Consider the following 25994-nt stretch of genomic DNA (forward strand, 5'->3'; position numbering starts at 1 on the left):
TGATCATTCTTTTAATTTGATATTTTTAAGTTATTGATTACTCTAAATCTCTTCTATTCATTGTCCTTTCGATCTTTGGAGTCTTATGCCGTTATTAAATTACGTAAACCTCCCGAAAAAGATAACCAGTTCAGTTCTTAGTCAGCGTTTGTAGGGTTAACTATCATCTGGTTTGGCTTGTCTCATAACCAGACGATATTGCCGCTTAGTCATGTACATACAACTTGCTAAGACGGGCGGTGAGCAGTGACTGAGAGTCTTTATATGGCTTTCTCCTACCCGGTTGTCCCAGGTGGTTTCTCCTATATTAAAGCTCCAGTATGGTCTACTCTGGTCTAATGAAATTCAAATCCTACCCAGTTGTCCTAGGTGGTTGTCCTACCTGGTTGTTCTGGGTGGTTTCTAATACATTGCAGTAACAAAGGTACCCTATAGCGACCTACCGGTCACAATGATTCCAGAGAAATTCCGAATAAATCAAATAATGACAATTTATTTGTCAGGTAGGAATAAAACATTGTTACAGAAATTCAAATCAAAGCCAATTTCACACATGATCAGAATAAACAAGCATTACTAAAAATAAGATAAGAATCAAGAGACATACCTGACAATGAGAAAACTACATGCAACGGCAAGGCATGGGAGATCTGGCTTACAGATTCCCTGGTAGATTTAAAAAATGACACAAAATGTTTTCTGTGTGGGTCATCTGGCTACAGAGACTCTGAGCTCCTCTGCCATCCTTCCTTAAGTACCAGATGATTCTATTGTTATTTCAGATGTGTATGTTTGATGTTATTTAGGATTTAGTTTACAATTTAGGGAGTTGTGAGTAGACCTTTGAAACTTAATTGAGTAGGTCATTTGATGTTTACAAATAATGCACCTAATCTGCATAAAGCATTTGGTCTCTGTGAGAGATCTGGGAGTGGTCAAGCCCCTGATAGAATACAGTATTTTACTAAGTTCTTAAATCTTACTTGTGATTTGACTTGCTGAAAGTGAATGAGACCATTTTACCAGTTGCACTGAGACCTCTTGAATGATACAAAACATGTGTGATCAGAAAACCTTTTACATAACAGAACAGGATAAGTCATAACTTATTTTTTTGGTGACTCTAAAATTACCTGAGGTGAGGTATGTAAGAGAGGGGGGCAGATGTGAGTGAGATTTGCATTTTATGGTCCTTAATCAGTAAGATGTGTTGTCTCAGGTGGAGATGCTCTTCTGTGTGAGAGTTTTATGACGTTGGTTCTCACAGAGTTCTTTGACTTTTACCGGAAACAGCGCCTTTTGGGCGTAGACATTCTGGTGCCAGCCTTACAAAACTCTATTATTTAAAAGATCAAGGAAATTTGTAATTTTAATATATGACATGACCCCTTAATTTATCTGTGCATGTACTTTAAACATGAGTTGTTAATTTATTTAACATTAAAATCTCTACAGTATGTGTGGTATCCTGATCTCTTGAATTTTGTTTAAAGCTTACTTTTTAAACTCAGGTTTTCAGTATGTTTCAGTAGGTAAGGTTGATCTGTGAAAACAATATAAGGATGTCTTTGGGCAAATTTCATATACAAATTTTCCCTTTAGTGTCATGCTCTCAATAGTAGCTAGCTGCTAAGCAGTGTGTTAACTGTTGTGATGAGCTACTTGTAGTTTGTTGCCAGTTTGTTGTGATCCCATGAGATTCATATTCTGGTGTTGAAGACTCCATGGAATCCGTAAGGAATTTTGACTGGCACTTCGGCTCTTCCCAGCTCCTCAAAATTTTTGGCATCTAGGACTAAGAGGAATGTACTCTTGTCCTACAGATAGAACAGAAAGAGAGGGTTAAGACAAGATGCATTGATAATAGATTTGTTTTTATATATTTACTGTGAAGACACTTTAAAATTTATGAAAAATCCACCCCTTCCGAGAATTTCTCAACTAACATAATTCTTATGAGTTCTTGCTTTCATTACAGAACAAGTGATATATAGAACTTACTGTGAACATAGTGTATTTCTTTTTAAATTGTATTTTTTGTACAACTGCATAATTAAATTCAAGGCTGAGTTGTACCTCATTTGGTGTGATGACCACAGACAGGATGACTCCATCATCCTCTTCCACAGAGTTGGGCGCAGAAATGAAGACAGGCTCCGATGGGTAGAGATCCGGCTCGCACCATACCTGTCAATTAATCAATTAAAAACAAATAAAAAAATGTTTACATACATAAAAACAATCTCTCTAAAGAATCGGTTTTAAGCATCGGTCATGATTCCTAGGACATAATTTAATCTTACCTTGAACTTCTTGCTCTCCAAATCCATCTTAATTAAGGAGTCACCAACTAAGTTACGGAAGCCACAACCATAGAAGTATCGGTAAGGTTTGGTGTTATATCGGGAATAGTTAATATGTGGGAACTCCAAGCCACCATAATCTTTCAGGTCATTGCCATGGAGATCCTCAAATGTGCAGTAAACCTAAGAAAACGAAAATCATTATGTAGTCCTAAAAGAGCTGATAAAACCTTTCCGACACACACACACATACACACACACACACATATATATATATATATATATATATATATATATATATATATATATATATATATATATATATACACACACACACACACACACACACACACACATTGGCTGCCAAAATTTGGAATAATGCACAGATTTTGCTGTTTCGAAAGGAAATTGGTACTTTAATTCACCAAAGTGGCATTCAACTGATTACAAAGTATAGTCAGCACATTACTGATATAAAAAACAGCATCATCACTATTTGAAAGAAAGTCATTTTTGATCAAATCTAGACAGGCCCCTTTCCAGCAGCCATCACTCCAACACCTTATCCATGAGTAATCATGCTAAATTGCTAATTTTGTACTAGAAAATCACTTGCCATTATATCAAACACAGTTGAAAGCTATTTGGTTCGTTAAATGAAGCTTAACATTGTCTTTGTGTTTGTTTTTGAGTTGCCACAGTATGCAATAGACTGGAATGTCTTAAGGTCAATATTAGGTAAAACAATGGCAAAAAAGAAACAGCTTTCTCTAGAAACTCATCAGTCAATCATTATTTTGAGGAATGAAGGCTATACAATCCTTGAAATTGCCAAAAAAACTTAAGATTTCATACAAAGTTGTACACTACAGTCTTCAAAGACAAAGGACAACTGGCTCTAACAAGGACAGAAAGAAATATGGAGGGCCCAGATACAACTAAACAAGAGGTTAAGTTCATCAGAGTCTCTAGTTTGAGAAATAGATGCCTCACATGTCCTCAGCTGACAACTTCATTGAATTCTACCTGCTTAACACCAGTTTAATGTACAACAGTAAAGAGAAGACTCAGGAGTGCAGGCCTTATGGGAAGAATTGCAAAGAAAAAGCCACTTTTGAAACAGAAAACAAAAAGTAGAGTGGGCAAAGAAACAGACATTGGACAACAGATAATTGGAAAAGAGTGTTATGGATCTTCAACCCATTGAGCTTTTGTGGGATCAGCTAGACTGTAAGGTGCGTGAGAAGTGCCCAACAAGACAGCCACATCTATGGCAAGTGCAACAGGAAGTGTGGGGTGAAATGTCACCTGAGTATCTGGACAAACTGACAGCTAGAATGCCAAGGATCTGCAAAGCTGTCATTGCTGCACGTGGAGGATTTTTTGATGAGAACTCTTTGAATTTCTGAATTCACATTATTAATGTCCAGACTACATAGTGATCCGTTGAATGCCACTTTGGTGAATAAAAGTACCAATTTCTTTCCATAAGAGCAAAATCTGTACATTATTCCAAACTTCTGGCTGCCAGTATACAATTGTGCTCAAAAGTTTGCATACCCTTGGAGAATTGGTAATATATGTACCATTTTTAAAGAAAACATGAGTGAGCAGGCAAAACACATTTATTTTATTTCTTATGGGATTCATATTCAACTGTAGGTTGAATGGCAACAGAATGGCACAATCATAAAACAAAATATGGCAACAAAGAAAAAAATGAAATGACCCCTGTTCAAAAGTCTGCATACCCTTAGTTCTTAATACTGTGTATTGCCCCCTTTAGCATCAGTGACAGCGTGCAGTCTTTTGTAATAGTTGTCTATGAGGCCCCAAATTCTTGCAGGTGGTATAGCTGCCCATTCGTCTCAGCAAAATGCCTCCAGGTCATGCAAAGTCTTTGGTCGTCTTGCATGAACCGCACGTTTGAGAGCTCCCCAGAGTGGCTCGAAGATATTAAGGTCAGGAGACTGTGATGGCCACTCCAGAACCTTCATCTTTTTCTGCTGTAGCCACTGGAGGGTCAACTTGGCCTTGTGCTTAGTGTCACTGTTGTGCTGGATAGTCCAAGAGCATCCCATGCGCAGCTTTTGTGCAGTTTTTGTGCCAGTATTTTCTGATAACATGCTGCATTCATCTTGCCATCAATTTTCACAAGATTCCCCGTGCCTTTTAGAGCTCACACCCCCTCAAAACATCAGTGAGCCACCACCATGCTTCACAGTGGGGATGGTATTCTTTTCACTATAGGCCTTGTTGACCCCTCTCCAAACATAGCGCTTATGGTTGTGGCTATAAAGCTCTATTTTGGTCTCGTCACTCCAAATTACCGTGTGCCAGAAGCTGTGAGGCGTGTCAAGGTGCTTTTTTGTGGCATTGGTGCAGTAAAGGCTTCTTTCTGGCAACTTGACCATGCAGTTCATTTTTGTTCAAGTATCGTCGTATTGTGCTCCTTGAAACAACCACACCATCTTTTCCAGAGCAGGCTGTATTTCTCCTGAGGTTACCTGTGGGTTTTTCTTTGTATCCCAAACAATTATTTTGGCAGTTGTGGCTGAAATCTTTCTTGGTCTACTTGACCTTGGCTTGGTATCAAGAGATCCCCGAATTTTCCACTTCTTAATAAGTGATTGAACAGTACTAACAGGCATTTTCAAGGCTTTGGATATCTTTTTATATCCTTTTCCATCTTTATAAAGTTCCATTACCTTGTTACGCAGGTCTTTTGACAGTTCTTTTCTGCTCCCCATGGCTCAGTATTTAGCCTGCTCAGTGCATCCACGTGAGAGCTAACAAACTCATTGACTATTTATACACAGACACTAATTGCAATTTAAAAAGCCACAGGTGTGGGAAATTAACCTTTAATTGCCATTTAAACCTGTGTGTGTTACCTTGTATGTCTGTAACAAGGCCAAACATTCAAGGGTATGTAAACTTTTGATCAGGGCCATTTGGGTGATTTCTGTTATCATTATTATTTAAAAAGGAGCCAAACAACTATGTGATAATAAATGGCTTCATATGATCACTATCCTTAAATAAATTCTTTGCATGATCAGTCATATTTTCAAAATCAATGCCAAAATTTCACAATTTCTGCCAGGGTATGCAAACTTTTGAGCACAACTGTGTGTATATATATATATATATATATATATATATATATATATATATATATATATATAATATATAAAATGTATGTATATACAGTGTATACTCACTGAGCAATTTATTAGGAACACTATGGTCTTAATAAGTGCCGGACGTGGTTTCCTGCTGTTGTATCCCATCCACCTCAAGGTTCGACTTGTTGTACATTCTGAGATGCTATTCTTCTCACTACAATTGTACAGAGTGGTTATCTGAGTTACCGTTCTGTCCTATCTGAGTTACCTTTCTTTCCTCTTTCATGAACAAGGCGTTTCCGCCTGCAGAACTGCCACTCACTGGATGTTTTTTGTTTTTGGCACCATTCTGAGTAAATTCTAGATACTGTTGTGCATGAAAATCCCAGGACATCAGCAGTTACAGAAATACTCAAACCAGGCCATCTGGCACACACAATCAAGCCACGGTCGAAATCACTGAGATCACATTTTTTCCCCATTCTGATGGTTGATGTGAACATTAACTGAAGCTCCTGTCCCGTATCTGTGTGATTTTATGCACTGCACTTCTGCCACATGATTGGCTGATTAGAGAATTGCATGAATAAGTACATAGGTGTACAGGTGTTCCTAATAAAGTGCTCAGTGAGTGTATATTGTACCATATATCACTCATTATAACAGTATCCAAACCAAAATAAACATTTAATGTTACCCCCGAATACACCAAATCTATGTACTGTAGTAGAGTATATGCCAATGTCACATAACACAACCTCATGCCATCCCAGATGTGTATGACTTACTTTCTTCTGCTGAACACAAACAAAGATTTGTAAAAGAATATATCAACTCTGTAGATCCATACAATGCAAGTGAATGGTGACCAGAACTCCAAAAGCTTTTTGGAGCTTTTAGAGTTCTGGTCCCCATTCACTTGCATTGTGTGGACCTACAAAGCTGAGATGTTCTTCTAAAAAGCTTTGTTTGTGTTCAGCAGAAAAGAGAAAGTCATACGCATCTGGGATGGCATGATGGTGAGTACATGGTGAGAGAATTTTCATATTTGGGTGAACTAACCCTTCAGTGCTATGATATACAGTGACATTATAGAGAAATGTGTGCCTCAAACTTTGTGACAACAGTTTGGGGAGGCCCCTTTTCTGTTCCCGCATTAAAACCCCTGTGCACAAAGCAAGGTTCATAAAGAAATAGTTTACTTAATCTGGTGTGGAAGAACTTCATTGGCCTGCACAAAGCCCAAACATGAACCCCACTGAACATCTCTGGGATGCATGGAACACTAACTGTGAGCCAGGTTCTATCGCCTAACATCAGTGCCTGACCAAACTGATGCTCTTGTGTCCAAATGAGAGCAAATCCTCACAGCTGTTCCAACATCTAGTAAAAAGCTTTCCTAAGAGTGGGAGCTGTTAGAGCAGCAAAGAGAGGGATTAATGCCCATGCTTTTGAAATTAAACATTCAGCAAGCACATCTGGGTGTGGTGTTTGGGTGTCCACATACTTTTTGCTCGCATAGTGTATCTATAACACAACACAGGTGCATAGTGCTGTTTAATACTGCATAAAACCAGCACAAAGAATGCACCTGATTTTTGGTATAGCAGACAGCAGTAGCGGTGCTGTTAGGTCGAGTGTTGAGGTTCTGTTCCAGTGCCGTGTCATTAGTGAGGTTGAGAGGCAGCACAAAACGACGGGGAAATGACCGGCTCATGGTGTTATATACCTATGAGAGATAGAGAGAGCGACAGAAGAAATGAGAAAGAATGGAATTTCTGACATTAGAATGTGATTACATTTGTTCATTGCTATGGGAGCTTCATTTATATTATATTATTTATAGTAGCTCTATTTCCCATGTATTGTTTTAGAAAATTAACAACAGTGCATTTGTTAAAAAGGAAAGAAACATAGACAGACAATGACAGGGAGTTTAAGAAGGATTATTACCTCATCTAGAGCTTCTCCGGATTGACGCATATTCTGTATGAGGTAGTTGTTTATGGCCTGGCCGTCGTCAGAGCAGCACATGTCTAGCATGAGGAATCCATCCTGCTCAAAAGCATTGATCTGATGGAAGGTTGACAAGGCCTTGGCATAGTATTTCACTGGACTCTCCTGCAGAGAGATTAAGAAGTTTAAACAAATTGTTGAAGTAGTCTTATTAACTTTTTTGCCAAATCTGATGTCACAGTGCCTTTTTTTATTATTGTTGTCTCACCTTTCCAGTTTGTTTGTCAATAAGGTGAAAGATGGTTTCCTGGTTGGGGTCCCAGTAAATTCCCTCACTTAGTGCTTTCCCTCTTAGCCTCCCGGTCACAATCTTAAACAGATCCATTTTAATGGGCTGCTCGATGAACACTACATAGTTCTCTGACATGCCTGAAATATCCAGGAAAAATTAAGGCTGGTTTGAGTATTTCTGTAACTGCTGATCTCCTGGGATTTTCACGCACAACTTATAAACCTTGTTTAAATTGTCAACTTAAATGCTATTTCTAGCCCTTTTACATGCACCTGTTATCAGGTGGGTTTTTTTTTTTTTATCAAGAAAATCTACATTAGATAATATATATTTTTTTTCCTCTAGTAAAACTTTTGATATTAGTGCAAAGATGTACTGCAAAAATCTTATTATTGATGGAAATTTTTATATTGTTTTTCTGTAAAAACATTTAAAAATCATTAAAACAAGATACATTTACTTTATCTTGTTTTAGAAGCATCACTGCAAAATATATTTAAGGTTTTTTCAGAGAATGTATTTTTAATATATTTGTATTTTGTCTTACTGTACTGGCAGATTTTATTCACTTATTATTAACTTGTTTATTGTCAAAACAAGTGAAAATAAATCTGTGCTGAAGAAGTATTAATAGAAGTAAGTAATACTGACACATTTTTTATACTTCACTTACCGAAGCTGTGGTAATAGGAGGGTTTGGATTTATCATAAGGTACGATCGAGCATAATATCTTTGCTCCTTCCAGAGTATCCCCTGAACCTTCCCTCTCTGGGGGCACCCTGATGATGTTGTAGAAAGCCCCTTTAAAACACACATCACAGCACAACTTCATGCCTCTGAAACCAAATCTGAATCAATGGTAACATTACACAGGTCATTAAGTGTTACACCTGCACCGCCTGCTACCTCTCCTGAATGCCGCCAGAGGCATCTCCAGAATTCTAACTGCTACTCATGAACTACATTTCCCATAAACCTCTGCTCAGACTGATTACTCACTCACCTGTTTCATATCATCTCTGTCTATTTAAGTTCCCTGTTTACGTGCATTCATTGTGAGGTCTTGTTCTGCAGTTCTGAGCATTATTGCTGGTCCTGTTTTTCCTGTGTTTTTGACTCCTGCCTGCTTGTGAGGTTTTTGGACCTATTGCCTGTTTACTGGATTACCTCTCTGTCTCTTGGATTTACTTTGTTTGCATTTCTTGGACTGTCTCCTGTTTATCGAACCCTTGCCTGTTTTGATGTTTATCCTTTTGTTTGCTACTTTGTTATACCGTACATACTTTATTAAACTGCACATGGATCTTAACACTACTGCCCCGGCGTCTTCGCTACATTAAGCACATAAAGAAAAGACAGGACTCTAACCTTTGCTGCCATATGAGTTACCCATGTTGTAAACCGTGCCATCTGGATCATTGTGTGGATGAGCGGTAGCACCATTCACTGCTATGAACTTGCTCCAGTCCACCTACAAATAACAATTTTAAGTTAGACATAACGTCCCATGGTAAAATTCATAGTGACCTTTACAGTAACTAATGAACATCTAGAAATAAGGAGAACATAAGAGTACATGAATAATGATGGTTTTATTATAGACTGGCATATTCTTCATACCTTCTGTTTAGACTCCAAAGTATCTGGGTCCACTACGTGCATGTAGTTTGTCTCTGTGCTGACGTAATAGTCACCCTTGTATTTTACAAAGCTGACACAAGCATTATCAGTTGGCTCTGAAATTGAGGGAGAGGAAGTAGTGTTTGTGCCATAGTAACTCCTTCACATTTAAATATATCTTCATACGGCTTGATGCCAAGACCGAGACAATAGCCATACCAAGTAGTGGTCTATTGTCTTAACACATCTTCTCACTTAGTGGGCAGGGTGATATCCTGGCCAAAGGCTTTGGTACAGTTCCACTAGCCAAATGGGCAGTAAATTAATGCTTGCATGCTCTCATTCACACCAGTGGGAATAGAGAGAACACAGTTTTTGATCTGACATGTGAAAATATCTTCTAGTGACATGCCCTTTGCCAATTCCAAGGAGGAGGCCATACTTTAACACCCATGGGTCACTGTATGTCTTGAGAATCATAAGCGAGCACAATGGCATCCATGACCCAGTGGGAAATTCTTTGCTTGGAGACTGCCACCCCTGTGAATGGCCTCCAAAGCAAACAAAGAGTTGTTCAGACACCCTGAATTGACTTGTTTGGTCAATGTACATGCGTAATTCCCTCAAAGGGGAAGACCATGTGTAGTCCCTTAGCCTCATCCATCTCAAAGAGAAGAGGAGAGAATGCCTGAGGGGTAACAACTTGAGCCCTAAAGGGGGTTGCCAGCTTTTCGGGTGCATAACCCTCTCTGGGCTTAAAAATGGCCTACAACAGCTGCTGACCGAAAAGGTCTGAAGGTCCCCAACATGATTGACTGATGCCAAAGTGAGTAGCAGCACAGTCTTCAAAGAGAGTATGCGTAAGCTTACCACCTCTAATGGCTCAAATGGGAAACCCCTAAGCACATTTTACATCAGCACTAAGTTCCAAACCGAAATGGTAGTAGGGTGAAAGGGTCTTAGCCATCTCGCACCATGCAGAAATCTGCTGAGCAGAGGGTGTTTTGCTATGTGGCTAAGGCATTATTATGCATCGGTTTCATACAACGTGGAATGATAGCTGACTACTTGTGCATCTAAATTGCATCTAAATTCCTTTGTTTTAAAGCCTGTAACCACTGGTCTAGGATCAGTTTGCATCCGAACTGCTCCATGTTAAAGCACTAAACATTCAACATTTGGGTGAGTGAAACATGATTGATTCATGTGTAAATACATGCTGCAATAATAAGTCTCTGAATGGGTTTTTTAGGCAGAGGGATTAAAAGACTAGCCTTCTTCTGGCCGCAGCATGATATACAGGATGAAATGCTCACTCAGTTTACTGATTTGTGCAGCCGAACTGCTCTCTATTATAGCTGCCCGTATTTGAGAGAGTGGGATTAGAATAGCTGACTCTGGATCAACGAATACAAGCAACATCCATGAAGCAGGTTTAAGTGTTGGACTTTGTTGCATAAGGTAAGACTGTGCTTATTCTTATTATTAATGTTGGCTGCCATGCCGATGGTAAAACAAATAAAGCATTTTCCTGTTACTGATTGCAGCCTTTCTAAATATCTGTTTGTTTAGCATGTTGTTTTGACATGAGTGTTGTACTGTTGGTAGCATGACCCGTAATATCTCTTGTATGCAACGCATGGCTCATTTGAATGGAATGCATAGTGATTTTACTTTGAAAGAAGAGAGAGTGGTGGACATTGAGAAAAAGTAGTGCAAAAGTAACAATGTATTTCTTTCCATAAAAAGTAACTTTTTTTAATTAATGTAGTTACTTTTTTAAATAGTTACACAATATTCTAACTTTTAAAAGTAACGTTCCCCAACACTGATTGTGTACTGTATGTAGAAACCATTTAACAAATATTGTGAAAGCATGCCCATTCACACACAAATTCACCACCTCTGTATTACATACTTATCATCTCAAATCTTGACAGAAAACGCTGAAAAATGTTCTTGCAGGGGTCAGGCAGGGCCAAAGTGCCAAACTCAGACACCATGATGCGGTTCCTCTCACTGTTCTGCTTGTAAGAGTCACTGCGCAAAAAGCGGCTTCTGTAAGTCACCTGGCCATCCTCAATCTGAAATCTGTGCATCAAGGCCATTCCATCAAACCAGTGGTTAAAGCTGCAGAGATAGAGATATTTAGAAAAGCATGTGAGTCTGAGGAAGCAGACATACTGTGCAAAAGTCATAGGCATATAAGATGTTTCACAAAAACATTTGTCTTCAGATATTATTTATACCTTCAACTTTAGTATGTCAATAGGAAATATAAATGTTAGTTTCCCAATCATTCCTTTTGCAGATAGAATAGAATAGAACTGAAGAACAGGGAGCCCTGTAACAGATGGCATGGCCCCCACAAAGACCATCACAGAACATCAAGTCAGTCTGGGATTACATGAAGAGACAGAAGCAATTGAGACAGCATAAAAAGATACAAGAACTGTGGCAAAATCTTCCAACAACCAAGTAAAACTGTGTCCAGGTGTACCTAGGAGAACTGGTGCTGTTTTGAAAATAAAGGTGGTCACACCAAAAATGTATTTAGCTTTTTTTATATTTACTGGAATTTGTATGTTGTTAATTGATAAATTAAAACTATGTATGGCATTATTTTTGAAGACATCCTCACTATGCAAAATGGGCCTAAAACATTTGCACTGAACTGTATTGTAATTATGATCAAGCCAATCACAAATCAAATTCTGAATAACAGACCTGTCTTACTGTAAATGCCCCCACTAACAACTTTGCAATTACGCCTTTACATACTGTGTCACTGGCTGTAGAAACAGAGTATTTACTCTAGTATATACTGTATTATTCCTACATTCCAGTGATGTTCAGTCTAGTACAGCCAAATATTTTTATGATTATAACTTTGTTAACAGTAAAATCACCATACTCACATCTGATTCCCAAACTCAAACTTTCCCGGACCATTCCGAAGCAGACTCCCCTGGATCCAAGTTGGGATGTTGCCTTTTACTGTGGTGGGAATGGGTTCAGGTGTCTCCTCCACCGAACGCACCAAGGGAGCGATGCTTTGTAGGCCATGTACCTCTGTGTAGTATGTTTGCTGATTATTAGCAGCTGTAAAAATCCAGACAGCAAAGTTCCATTTAAATTTTATACAAAATCTGATATAAACATTACCATTTAAATGCTTGTTAAAGGCTCTGGAATTAGGACATAGGAGCATGCTCATTACAAGGTCATCATTGGTGTATTGTCACTGTATGGAGTCTTTTTGGATATTCACAGCGACAACGAATTTCCTCCTCTGCAGTGATTGGGTCAGATGCGACAAAGAGAAATAAAAAAAAATGTTGGAGAGGTAATAAGATAATAAGAGGGCCACCGCATGCAGCCTGCCCCAAGAAAATATAATGAACCTCTCCCACAAAAAATGATCAGAGGTACAACACACAGCTCTGCAAAAATGTCTTTTGTTTGTTCCTACCACACAGTGTCGAGTCTTTGAGACTAATGTAGACTTTCAAAAGTTTTTCCGGAATCTCCGTTTAAAAGAATTCTTTGTATATTCTACATCGGCAACATGGGCCAGTCCAGTGGTGATGGGGCCAATGATAACCCCACCTGTTTTAGAAGATCTGCAATCTATAGAAAACATTGTGCCCTCTTCCCAGGTGTTGCCACCTTTGAGGACTGTGACTCCTTTTCAAGGTAAATCCTTATTTATTCCAGCCAAGAGCAAAAATGCCTCTTTAGAGACTTATTGCACACTGGTTATAAAAAAGAAGTATGGAGATTTCAGGGTGTGGAATAATATGTCTAATGTAGAGACACAAGGTTTTATTGAACTTCAGCAAGACATGGATGTTGTGATCTGCCCTGCAGATAAAGGAGGGGCAGTAGTTTTACAGTCTCTAACTGATTATGAAGATGAAGTTTATAGACAATTAAATGTTGAAAATTTTTATAAAAGACTTTCTGCAGACCCCATTGATAAATGTAAAGAAATTATACATGACATGTTACGTAAGTGTTTGAAAATCACTAAGAAAGAGTTAGATTTTATGAAGATTGATCCCCCTATAAAACCTGTTATTTACACGTTACCAAAGATACATAAATCGTTAACTCCACCAATTCCAGGAAGACCTACTGTATCCTCGATTGGTTTGTTAAACGAGAATATTTCTAAATTTGTGGATTTTTCTTAAAAACTTGTATACAAATATTGCCCTCTTATATACATGACACTGGTGATATTCTTCTATTACTTGACTCTAGTCAAAGAGATTTTTATAATTTATAGAGACCGATTATATACTTGCCACTTTAGATATAGAAAGCTTATATATTAATATACCACACACAAGAGGTTTATAGGCATCAGTACATTTTCTTCAACATCAAAGACAGCAAGCCTTACCTAGTGTACAATGTTTGCGATCATTGGCAGAGATAGTTTTTAAATACAATTAGTTTATGTACAGCAAGGAATATTTTCTTCAAATATTCAGGACAGCCATGGGCTCAACTATGGCTCCGAATTTTGCCAATTTATATGTTGGCTTATTGGAAGAACAAGTAATTTATTCCGAGCAAAATCGCTTTTTTAAATTTATTAAAGTGTGGCGTTGGTATATTGATGATTGTTTTATTTTATGGACTGGTAATGAACAGCAATTGATTGATTTTTACAATTATTTGAATGACAGCAGTGAGTTTTTGAAGTTTACTGTAGAATTTAATCATGAACAAATAAATTTTTTGGACATTTTGATTAGCAAAGAAGATGGCAAGCTGGTCACCGATTTATACCGTAAACCCACAGACTGTAATTTGCTGTTAAGAACAGATAGTTTCCATCCTACACCTCAAAAGAAAAGCTTACCTGTTAGTCAGTTTCATCAATCCGTGGGATATGTAAAACAAAAGAAAGATATGATCAACAGGTTGATACTTTATTTCAAAGGTTCAGAGAGAGGGGATATAGTGATATGTCTTGTATCACTGGATATTCTCCATTAGGTGCTGTTTTCAAGGATATAATTAGAAAACACTGGCATGTTATTGACACTGACCCATATTTGAAGAATATTTTTAAGGAACCACCGAGATTGGTTTTAAAAGACAACGTAATCTAAGGGTACGCTTACACGACAACGATGTACTAAAAACGGAAAAGTTTTTCCTTTGCGTTTTTTGAAAAGTTTTGCGTCCAAACGACTACGTTGTCAAAACGATATCCGTTCACACGGATCCGTGAAAACGACTAAAAATGCTGTATCATGCATGCCAGGCCAGTAGTTGGTGATGTCACTTTGTAAAGAAACACTGCGCACATAAGCATTCTTCCACAGAGTGGTGAATACAAACAATGCAGTGGTGGCTCAGCGGTTAAGGCTCTGGGTTACTGATCAGAAGGGTGGGGGTTCAAGCCCCAGCACTGCCAAGATGCCACTGTTGGGCCCTTGAGCAAGGCTCCTGACCCTATCTGCTCCAGGGGCACTGTATCATGGCTGACCCTGCACCCTGACCCCAGCTGAGCTGGGATATGTGAAAAAAAAAGAATTTCACTGTATATGTGCAAATGTGTATGTATGATAAATAAATACAATTAAATTAAGGTGGTGAAAGCATCAAGCAATTTTGTCTGGACGGATGATGAGGTTGCTTTATTACTACAATTACTTTGCTGGAGAAGCATCAATAAACTCAAAATCTTGAGCAGCACAAACACATTCCTGTAGTCCGCCATTGTAGTTTTGAATGTCTCGCGCTGTTTTGAAGTACTCGCGCACATGCCTATAGACTGAACACATAATACGTGTGCACATGATGTCATCATTTTCATAAATTCGCATTTTTGTATGTCTACACGGAGACGATAACGGCATCATTTTCAAAAACGTACTCTTTGAAACTCGTTTTCAAAAGTTTGCGTTTTCAGGCTCCAAAACGCCGTTGTCGTGTAAACGAAAATCCAAAACGCATAAACGTTTTCCGTTTTTAGTTGAAAACGTTGCCGTGTAAACGGCCACTAAGAGACATATTAGTCAGAGCAGATATGCCGCCTTGGAACATTGGTACGTTCTTAGGTAATATACCGGAGGGTAATTATAAGTGTGGGTCTTGTGCTCATTTTACACACAAATGTCAACTTTTTAATCATCCTATTACAGGAAAAGAAATTAACATCAAGGGTGTGATTAGTTGTAATACGAATAATGTCATTTATTTATTTTATTTTTTGCAGTTTGGGATATGTGGGTAAAACAAGGAGATCTTTGAAGGTTAGAATAGGAGAACATCGTAGTAATATACGCACTGGTAATGTTAACAGCCTGGAGGCGATGCACTTTCAGAGATTGAAACACCCAGTTTCTAGTCTTAGATACTGAGGTATTGGGAGAGTCAGTATCCCACGGAGAGGAGGTGACATAGAAAACCTACTTCTCCGCAGGGAAACTTTTTGGAAATATTTTTTTACGGACACCATCTCCAAAATTGGTAAAGCTTGACCAAGCTTTTCGACCACAGCTTTGACTGAGGTTTTTTTTTTTTTTTTTTTTTTTTTTTTTTTTTTTAGAAAGCTCAATAACTTTGAATGAGTTGCCATGGTAACACATAGTCGCGCTCTGGTCTGGTCAGCTCAGCTCAGGAAACCGAGTGAATGACTGAACAAAAGTCAACATATGACAGCTGCTAAATAAACTGGAGTCAAGGTGTTACAAAGAGAAACATTAACTTTAGAAAAGCTCCACACACTCACATTTGCTTAATTGTACTGAGATACACTAATGCTCAGTTGTGAGAAAGTTACAATTCTAATGGTTTGAAATTCAGCTATTCATAAGCAAGAGTTGAGAGTGCAGAATTTTAAGTCAGACCTATGGTAACACAATCCCTACTCAAAAGCCGTCGATCTCAGCACTCTCTCTCTCGCTCTCGCTCTCTCTCTCTCTCGCTTGAAAACACTAGCTGTTTTTAAACACTGGCATGTGCATTCATATACTCAACTGCACAATTCTGCAACGCAGCCATCTGAATGTAAACAATCTCAAAGCCTGCACACAGCCTATGCAATAACTTACAAAAGAAAAAGAACCTCGCAGACATGCATAAATGAAGGAGAGCTCTCACATTCTTACCAGGCGTTTGAGGCTTTATGCAGGACATCCTGTAGAGCGATGTATGGCTGCACCCTTGATCACAACAGAAGATGAGCAAGAGTGAATCTCAAATTGTATAGAGCAATAAAGACTGTAGCGTGCAGAAGGGAGGATACTAGATCATTTTATGAAAGCTACATCTCTTGCAAGCCTAGTTTACACCACAATGCAACAAAGCATAAGGGGGAGGGCAGTTGGAGGAGGGACGAAAAGAGAGGCCTCGATAAGGCTCGTATGTTGTATGCATGCCCTGGTATGTGAGGGGTATGGAAAATGCAGAGTGTGAAAAGAATATAAACGGACAGAATTTGTGAGAGGAAAAATACTTAGGTACCTCATAATAAAAGGCACTGAAAACATTTACATGTATCTATTTGGATGCAACTGCTTATCATAATGCAAAAATGCATATAGTGAAGTGTATTTAAATGGATAGTTCACAAAAACTTACAATTCTGTAAACAATTATTCACTCTTATGTTGTTTCAAACCCTTATGACTTTCTTCCATGGAACACAAAAGGGTATCACAAGGAGATTGTCTGTTTCTGTCACCCTGCGCTTGTGTGGAAAAAAGATGCTATAAAAAAGAATGGTGACTGGGCAATAATCGTTTATGTTCAACGGAAGTGCTGAATATCATTGAAGACTCTTCCAAGTGCAACATGTTTTGTTTACATTGCTATTATTTGTAGTTGTTGCTATATTGTTGTTATGATGGTGATAACTGTGAATTATGTAAATATGTAATCTATTTTACAAACCCACAGGCGTCAGATTAACATTTCAGATAACGTTTAAGCCACCAACTACAAAAAGCTACGAGTATCAGTCAGTTCATCTGACTGAATTATGCAGAAATAATAATCATAATAATAGCAGAGCAATTACGTTATTTAAAAGAAATCAGATGCAATCTGATGCAATCCTCCTATAACTAAATATTAATAAGAAAACTAAGAGATAGAAAGTTATTGATTTTGTTTCAGAGTTCTTCTCCAAACTGCATTGCACACTTGGTCTGGTGGTTCTGTCTTGTCAACTGTATGAAGAAAATAAAGTTATAATAAGGAAGAGAAATATTAATTAATAAAGGCCTACCTTTGCTGGTCCTAATTGCATTTTTAAGCACACTTAATGTTAGCATCATGTCACATACACAGCACACAGCCGCAAATGCAGTTCAGTAGCTTAGAGTTGCTTTGTGCACTCCCAGAGCAGTCTGACCTACTTTATGCAAACTTTAACCCTAATAAATCCCTTTTACTTCCTAGTTATGAGCCAACATAGTTGATTCTCTTTCCGTGTATGAAGAAATTCTTAAGCAATTATACAATCAAGACTCAGGTCAGCTACCACACTTTTTATTCCACAGTAAATTTTTCTCTGGTTAGGTTATTTTTTTTGAAAGTCAATTTCTGTATAGGCTTACATCTTAAAAGTCTTGGATATAAAAAGCTGTAGAAGATTTCCACCACAAAGGAAAATAAATACAGTTTATTGTTACACTTGTTACAACATACCCCAATAGCCTTAATCACACTTTATACTCTATAAATCACAATGGAATGTGACATTTAACAGTGATTGAATGGTACACTTATATAGTGCTTTTCTGACACTACACTCAAGGTGCTATACATAGTGAATAAGGGACTCTAATCATCCAACAGTGAGCAGCATCCACTTGGATGATGTGACGGCATGCAGCTATAGTGCCCCAGTACGCTCACCACACACCAGGTGTTGGTGGAGAGTAGAATGATAGTCAATTCATTGCTGAGGTTTATTAAGATATAATATATATATTTTATGACAGTTTGTGACTCTAAAAAAGGTGACTCTAAATTTTCCACTAATGGCATATCATTGACATACAAATATTTTCACCTTAAATGACTTGCATTTTATCTGTCAGGTACATTACCAATGAAGGTGTATGGGATTAATATTTATCCTTTTTATCCTTTATAAGCTTAAATTCTGTAAATGTTGAGTTAATGTCCCATTCATGTTTCAGAGAGGGTGCTCTAAATACATTCAAGCTGGTAAATTTGGTTTTCCAAAACAAACTTGATGTGAAACATACAATCTGCAAGTGATTCCATATTTAAGTCTCAGTTGCTTGTGCATAATAAAAAAGATTAAGTCAAATAAATAATTGAATTGCAATGTTTAATATATCATATAATTGCATTGCTATGTCCCTATTGATTCCCACTCTAAATGAAAAGTATATGAAAATCCAAAGGTTTTGTATCACGCCAACTTGCTAAATTATTTTTGGTTAATTTTAGGTTAGGATTATGACCATAAATCAACTAAGCATATAGAGAAAAAATTAAAGCAGTGATGGGTCTTTACAGTTTATTAACGGTTTGTGCCCCAAAGTAAAATTACCTGACTGTGTATTTGCTTTTTATACCATCTTAATATGTTTGAGAATACTATAGTGTCATGCTTGAGAAAAAACAAAACAAAAAAACAAATAAATATATTTTAAGGCATATTATAAACAGATGTGACCATCAGTCACCTTGACTACAATTATGCATTCCCAATTAAACTGAAACTCTGACCTCTGCTGGACGCTGACAACAACTTCAGAACTAAATGCTAATTTTCAGTGAAAAAAATTTATTAACAGCAAATTACAGGTCATCAGCAGAGCAATGTGAAATAAAAGGGATAACTCTTAATTTAAACCAACATAGTGAAAACCAAACAACTCAAATGTTTCTATGAAATATCAATAAGACAAATAACATTAACATGGAACAATAAATAATACATATGACACTTATGTTGCCTTATGTAAAGCTAAAGGCATAGTTCAACAGACTGCGACAAGTAGCAAAATGGTGATGAATCCTTAACACAATTCTCCTTAAAAACCTTGAAAGCAATTTAATTCTGGCCAATTAATCATATTTGCCACAGCATGGCAACTGCTTTGCAGATGCCAACATCATGGTAATTAAAATAGCAGAGACCAAAGAATGTGGCTGTGGAAAGCACGAAGAGGCCAGCTTTAGCCAGCTTAATTTTGGCATCATCATGGACATAGTCAGTTAGGACTTGACCAATCCCCCTGCATGAAGAGAAAAACACACAAAGAGATCAGCTGGAATGAGATTAAATACATTACAAATAGTGTTTGTGGGCTGAGAATTTAAAAACTCTGTTTTACTCTGTTATGCAAAACATGAGTGTTGTAAGAGCCAAAACTGGCCAACATAAGGCTAATTCCGCCCTCATATTAACTTGTCAACTATGTAAACGAACAAAGAGTTGTTTGCATAGTTTAAAGGTGCACTCAGCGATTTCTGAGAAACACTTGATTTTCAAACTCAACTGCCAAAACAAACACACCCCTCCCTTCAGTGCTCCTTTGGAAGCTCCGCCCCCCAAATTCATGCACACAAATTCATTCCTTTTACCTCTCGGAGGTCTCTCCACTGCTGAAAAGCCTAACCAATGTTGACACAGCTCCTAGCCCTCGACTTATTACAATCCTTCTTTTTTAGTTTATATTCATCTGACCTTTTTCTCTTGGTCTGTTTCTCAACCATTTGTCCTCCTTGTAGTTTAGAAAGTTCGCATCAGCCAGATTTGCCGTCGCTCTTCTAATTAATTTCCCTCTCGCTCTGCCCCCACCCCCCATCCTGTGCACAAGCAAGAACCACCCACTGTTGCTGATTGGCTGGAGTAGTGTTGTGTGGATCGGTCTGATCCACTTTGTTTTTGTCCCATTTACAGAGCCAGGACTACTAGATTTTTTTCAGCCCACCCACAGAAGGGACAGCTAGCAGACTGTGAGAAGATATTTGCAGAATTTGACAAAAAGTGTATTGGATTAGAATTACTGAGTGCACCTTTAAGTATTGTGTTGGCAGCACCCTATTCTGCACAATGTTATAGATAGTAATAACAATGTAAGCAGAACATTATGAAAAAGCAAGTGCAAAACTGGCCAAAACAAAGAAGATTTATTATCATTTTTTTCTGCTCTATACTCCTATTCCTTAATATACTGCATAACCACACTGATGACTGATATATCCAAGTGTAATCCACATTCAATAAAACAGAACATACAGTAAGGATAATCCATTGCTCTTCAAATGCAAGTGCACATGAGTGAAGTACACATGCTCTCACCAGTGTCCATGTAGCGTGAGAGCTGCAGCAACAGAGTAATCCACTACCATGCCAGGGTACAGGTATGCTGCCGGAGCCATGCCTAACAGAACTATGCTCAATACCCGTTCACCTGTCCAGTGCTTGGACGCTGCCCTGGAACTTGAAACAGCTGTAGTGAGAAATTAAAAATAAGTATTAATTATATAAAAAAACACAACTGTGCAAGTGTACATTGGTGTAAACAAAGCCTACAGCTCATGAAATGCTATCTTCGTTTTTAACAAATGGAAGGTCAATTGTCATTCCCACAGTACTGATAAAGTTTGACACTGAAAAAAGATCTAATTTTTCAAACAAACAAAGAACTTATTCTTTTTTAAGCACTGTAAAAATTGTCTGCACTGAAAAATACTAGGGATGTACCACAATTGCAAAGACCAAATTAAATAACTTCATGGTGTTTATATAAAACAATGGTCTTCAAGTTACTCTCTAATTATGTTCCAATCATTTCCACCTGTTTTGGTGAACCAGTTTCTAATTTAGGCATTTTTGCAATGATAAAGAGTATAGGGTACAATGGGGCTAAAGGCACCCTGGGGTAAAAGGCACATTTGCTTTTATTTTCTCCAAAAACACTAAATAGCAAGAAAAATAACAGTACTTTCCTAAACACCTGTTTGGCAATATGTTCCTGATCCATGAGAGCTTTGTGTGTTGTGTCTAAAGGTTGATTTTTGAAGCAGTTTGATCTATTGTTTAATATTTTTCAAAAATTTTCACATTTATGTAACAACTGAAAATCCCTGAAATTAACATTTATTTTGAGACAAAATACATATTTATCATTTTCAGCTTTGTTAAAGGTCATTAAATCAAAAGTTTTTGAATAAATGTCCAATAAGTGAAAGGATAGTATTTGGGGTAAAAAGCCCCCTATTGCAGAGTCTTAAAGGCCCCCATAAAACACATTGTTTTTCTTAAAGGTGCTGTAATCGATTTTTTGATGGAAAGGTTTGCAAAAACTTTTACTACTCCCTGAAAGATTTTAATGAAATAAGTGTCCTGAGATATTTCACCAGTCTCTGCGACAGCTCTAGACTCTGTAAACAACAAATAAAAATGTGTCCGCAGGCCACAGACAATGACGCTAATGCGAAATCATTTTGCACGTTCTCAATGCATTATTGAAGCATACTGCTATTTTTATGCCATGTTGCTCATAACAGTTGTCTGCTTAGGGCCCTGTATTGCTGCTATTGTTTTTGACAACCGTTTCTGCTCCTGTCGGTCTCAAAAGAGCTCATTTAATATGTGCGGGGTTTTGGGAAAAGTGGCATGGCTAATCCAACGGCTCAGCTTGACAGCTTGTGGAAATTCTAGAACGGACAAAATAGCTTACAGCACCATTAAGTGAGGGGAATTTATTTGTTATGAAAAATGTTCAAAGTGAGCTCACATTGACTGATCCAATCACAATAGAGATTAATTGGTTTATAGAATACTTGAGATGTTATAAAATGCCAAATGTGTCTGAAAGTAACAGGACATTGTCCGCCCTTTTCTATTTAATTTGAGTAAGCATTAATTTGTTACTCAAAAAAGCATTTTGCTGTCTCAAATTTATTTGTAATGGTCTACAAATTTTGCACTATATCTATTGTCCCTATCTGTACATGAAATGACTTTAACCCCCCTGGGGGCCTTTTACCCCAAGTGTGGCCAGAAGAAAAACACATTTTCCTTAAAGGGATAGTTCAGCCAAAAATGAAAATTCTCTCATCATTTACTCACCTTCATGCCATCCCAGATGTGTATGACTTTCTTTCTCTGCAGAACACACACACACACACACACACACACAAAAAAGATTTTTAGAAGAAAATTTCAACTCTGTTGGTCCATACAATGCAAGTGAATGGGTACCAAAATGTGCATGGTCCAAAAGCACATAAAGGCCACATCAAAGTAATCCATAAAAAAAACTCCAGTGGTTAAATCCATATCTTAAGTGTGGTGAGAAACAGATCAATATTTAAGTTCTTTTTTTACAATCAATCGACACTATCACTCTCACTTTAAAGAGCACCTATTATGGTTTTTAAACGTGACTAATTTTGTTTAAAAGGTCTCATACAATAAATTTACATACATCCAAGGTCAAAAAACACTTTAATTTGCTCATAATTTAAATTGCAGCATTACCTTTTTTTCCCCAGCCAAAAAAGACTAGAGGCGGGTTTTTTGTTACCAAATTATGTAGGTTAGTACATGAAGTACATCTGGAATTACTAACGACTCGATTCAGGTGTTCAGAATCGGTTCTTTCTTTTGGGAGTCAATAACTCCATTTGTCGTACACTTTGATTTTTTAAACTTTGCAGACTTTTTTACATTCACAAACAGCTATATAACACTACATGAAAGGTAATATTTGGAAAACCATAATAGGTGCTCTTTAACATTTCTCATCTTTTGATATTGGCGATTCACATTCTTTTGTGTATATCGTCACCTACTGGGCAGGGAGAAGAATTTATAGTAAAAAAAAAAAAAAAAAAGGACTTCAATATTGATTTGTTTCTCACACACACCTATCATATCACTTCTGAAGATATAGATTTAACCACTGGAGTCTTATGGATTACTTATATACTGCCTTTGTGTTTTTTGGAGCTTCAAAATGTTGGTACCCATTCACTTGCATTGTGAGGACCTTCAGAGCTGAAGTACTCTTCTAAAAATCTTTATTTGTGTTCAGTAGAAGAATGGCATGAAGGTGAGTAAATGATGAGAACTTTATCTTTCTTGATTAATTATATTAATAATAACCTATTACAAATAAGTGCTGAATGTTACTAAATATTTATTTATTAATCAGGTCACATAAATCAGAATCAGAATTGACTTTATTGCCAAGTAAGTTTTTACATACAAGGAATTTGCCTTGGTGTTTGATGCATACAATAACAATAAAAAATAAACATAGTAAGATAAATAATAAACTATATATAAGATACAATATGTAGATAAAAGGTAAACTGACTGGTTTAATAAAGGAGCTGTACAGTTGTGCAGAATATGAACCATAGAATGTGCAAATGTTCACTGTTCACAGTTGTTCACAGTTCACAGAAAAGTTCACAGTTTGAGTATAATAAGTGCAATAGACCAGATAAATGTTTTTATAGCACAACACAGAGACTGTATCACCTTGATATCATATAGAGACAGTGTCTGTTCCCCGAACTACCAAACACAAAACCCTCACTAAGTCGTTTAGAAAAAATCTGATTAATATCAAACATGAATATAACAAAAAAATTTAAGATAAACATCATATAAAGGTAGGGTTACTTAACATTGGATCGCTTTCATCCAAAGCACTAATTGTAAATGAAATTATTCCAGATCATAGTTTAGATTCGCTTTGTGTGACTGAAACCTGGCTTAAACCGGATGAATATATTAGTTTAAATGAGTCTACTCCCCAAGGTTATTGTTATAAACATGAGCCTCACCTGAAAGGTCGAGGAAGGGGTGTTGGTACAATTTAAAGTCATGCATTTGGTGTTACTCTGAGGTCAGGATATAAGTTCAATTCTTTTGAACTGATAATGCTTAATGTGACATCATCAGACATAAATAAAAAATCTGTAGTCTTTTGTTCTTGCTACAGTATATATACCACCAGGGCCATATTCTTATTTCCTTAGAGAATTTGCAGATTTTCTGTCAGATCTAGTAGTTACTGTGGATAGAGATGTAATCATTGGTGACTTCAACATTCACATAGATAAAGAAAATTATAAAATGGAATTAGCATTTATCGATTTTCCCAACTCTGTTAGGGTCAGACAAAATGTGACAGGATCAACTCATTGCCATAATCATATGCTAGATTTTATTCTGTCATATGGAACTGATGTTGATAATATAGCAATTCTGCTGCAAAGTGATGACATCTCAGATCATTAACTCGTCTCTTGTATGCTGCGCTTAACAAAGGTCACTCAATCTACGCCGTGTTATCGATCGGGTAGAACTATTTTTTCGACCACTAAAGAGCTTCCTGGGGGTCTAAATATAAATATAATTCTTTTGTATTATTTATATTAAGGCACAATTTACAATCATGTGTTTTTTTTTTTTTTTTTTAAATAAACCGCACTATTATGACTTGAAGACTACTATATTACAGCTTTTTCTGTTAAAGCAAATTTTTCTGTAAAGCTGCTTTGAAATTATGTGGGTTGTGAAAAGCGCTATGCAAATAAAAATCCTTGAGTACAGCCATTTGTTGTTTACAAACACCCAATTCCTTTTTTGTGGGACACACAATGAACATTCATTGTTTGTGTCAGTGTCTTCTCAGCATTACTGTATGAATGGACAAGGTGAAAATGACTGATGAAAAATTCTGAATGGATTCAAGATTTACACAATAATCAGTCATCACTCACCTGAGTGTGATGAAGCTGCGTGGATCCTTCCAGCAGCCAAACGGAAAGCCTCGACATCTCGATTCTTCTGAAAAGCAACCAATCCAAGTGACAGATGAGTGTTGCCGAGAAGCACAGCTGCAAAAGAACAAAAACAAGCGATCTTAACGATAATGAAGTCACAAATTAGCAGCTTACAAAAAGGAGCACATATTGTGGTGCGACCAAAATATGGCCAAAATTTCATAACAATTTTTTAAGTGATGTATGGTTGTTGATCTAAATCTAACAGAAGTGACAACACAATGGATAAACTCTAATCCGTATTAATTCATATGTATATAATATAAAATGTTTAACGATAACATACGTCTTACTGCTCTTTGGCAGATAGTGCTCAGGCGCGTCAAACTTGCCATGACTCTACAACTACAAGGTCAGATTCATGCTTTAATAACGCAGCAGTTTCAAAGATTATTTTATTTACTATCATAGAGAGAGCGAAACGTAACGGTCAAGTAGCGTGTTACGACAGTAAGTCACCGTTTGCGGATACTACACAAATGAATGGCTGGCTGTGGCTGTGTCTCCTTTGGAAGGCTGCATGTTAGGTAGGACGCGTCCTTTGAAGGCTGCAGTACACCGAGTGTCCTCCTTTAAACAAGCCTTGTTTAAACGAGACGGCCTTCGTAGGACCTCCGGAGGACGCAGCCTTCCAAACGAAACACAGACACAGCCACAGCCAAAGGGGAGGGCCGTAAACTGACAATTACCTGTCGCAAAATTGTCAGCGTCTTCTCTTATAAAACATCAATTTTATCGTAGTAAACGCCACACTTAGTTCATTCCAAAATTATTTTTTTTAAGTTTAAAACATGTTTAAGATTATCGGAAATGCGGTCAGTTCATTAAGTTATAAGTTCCCTCACAAAAGCAGTTTATTAAGCACACAGAAG

The 25994-nt window shown here is 37.3% G+C and overlaps 2 protein-coding genes across 5 annotated transcripts; both read right to left on the reverse strand.

The window, feature by feature from the left end:
• Positions 1-472: 472 nt before the first annotated feature.
• On the reverse strand, positions 473-17674 carry bco2a (beta-carotene oxygenase 2a). Of its 3 annotated transcripts, XR_007894541.1 has the most exons (14): positions 17555-17674; positions 16434-16487; positions 12219-12402; positions 11219-11430; positions 9301-9416; positions 9049-9151; positions 8353-8481; positions 7656-7816; positions 7385-7552; positions 7023-7160; positions 2304-2486; positions 2077-2187; positions 1499-1817; positions 473-1336 (listed from the first exon to the last, which is right to left on the reverse strand). XR_007894541.1 is itself a non-coding variant. In XM_051670463.1 (13 exons), exons 1-13 carry the CDS (start codon positions 17601-17603, stop codon positions 1701-1703), a joined length of 1725 nt encoding a protein of 574 aa, XP_051526423.1. In that variant the 5' UTR covers positions 17604-17674; the 3' UTR covers positions 473-1700. The 3 variants fall into 3 exon arrangements, 2 of the variants coding, with proteins under 2 accessions (XP_051526423.1, XP_051526435.1); XM_051670463.1 differs by having other exon boundaries at positions 473-1817; XM_051670475.1 differs by lacking the exons at positions 16434-16487; positions 17555-17674 and adding an exon at positions 11550-11644 and having other exon boundaries at positions 473-1817; positions 12219-12351.
• A 127-nt stretch (positions 17675-17801) lies between these two features.
• sdhda (succinate dehydrogenase complex, subunit D, integral membrane protein a) lies at positions 17802-25778 on the reverse strand. 2 transcript variants are annotated; one of them, XM_051670720.1, is made up of 5 exons: positions 25409-25778; positions 25060-25176; positions 22391-22426; positions 20615-20765; positions 17802-19544 (listed from the first exon to the last, which is right to left on the reverse strand). In XM_051670720.1, the coding sequence occupies exons 1-5, from the start codon at positions 25455-25457 to the stop codon at positions 19379-19381; spliced, it is 519 nt and encodes a 172-aa protein (XP_051526680.1). In that variant the 5' UTR covers positions 25458-25778; the 3' UTR covers positions 17802-19378. The 2 variants fall into 2 exon arrangements, with proteins under 2 accessions (XP_051526680.1, XP_051526688.1); XM_051670728.1 differs by lacking the exon at positions 22391-22426 and having other exon boundaries at positions 25409-25767.
• Positions 25779-25994: the final 216 nt, after the last annotated feature.

This window comes from Myxocyprinus asiaticus, chromosome 3, assembly GCF_019703515.2.
Source record: "Myxocyprinus asiaticus isolate MX2 ecotype Aquarium Trade chromosome 3, UBuf_Myxa_2, whole genome shotgun sequence".
NCBI lineage: Eukaryota > Metazoa > Chordata > Actinopteri > Cypriniformes > Catostomidae > Myxocyprinus > Myxocyprinus asiaticus.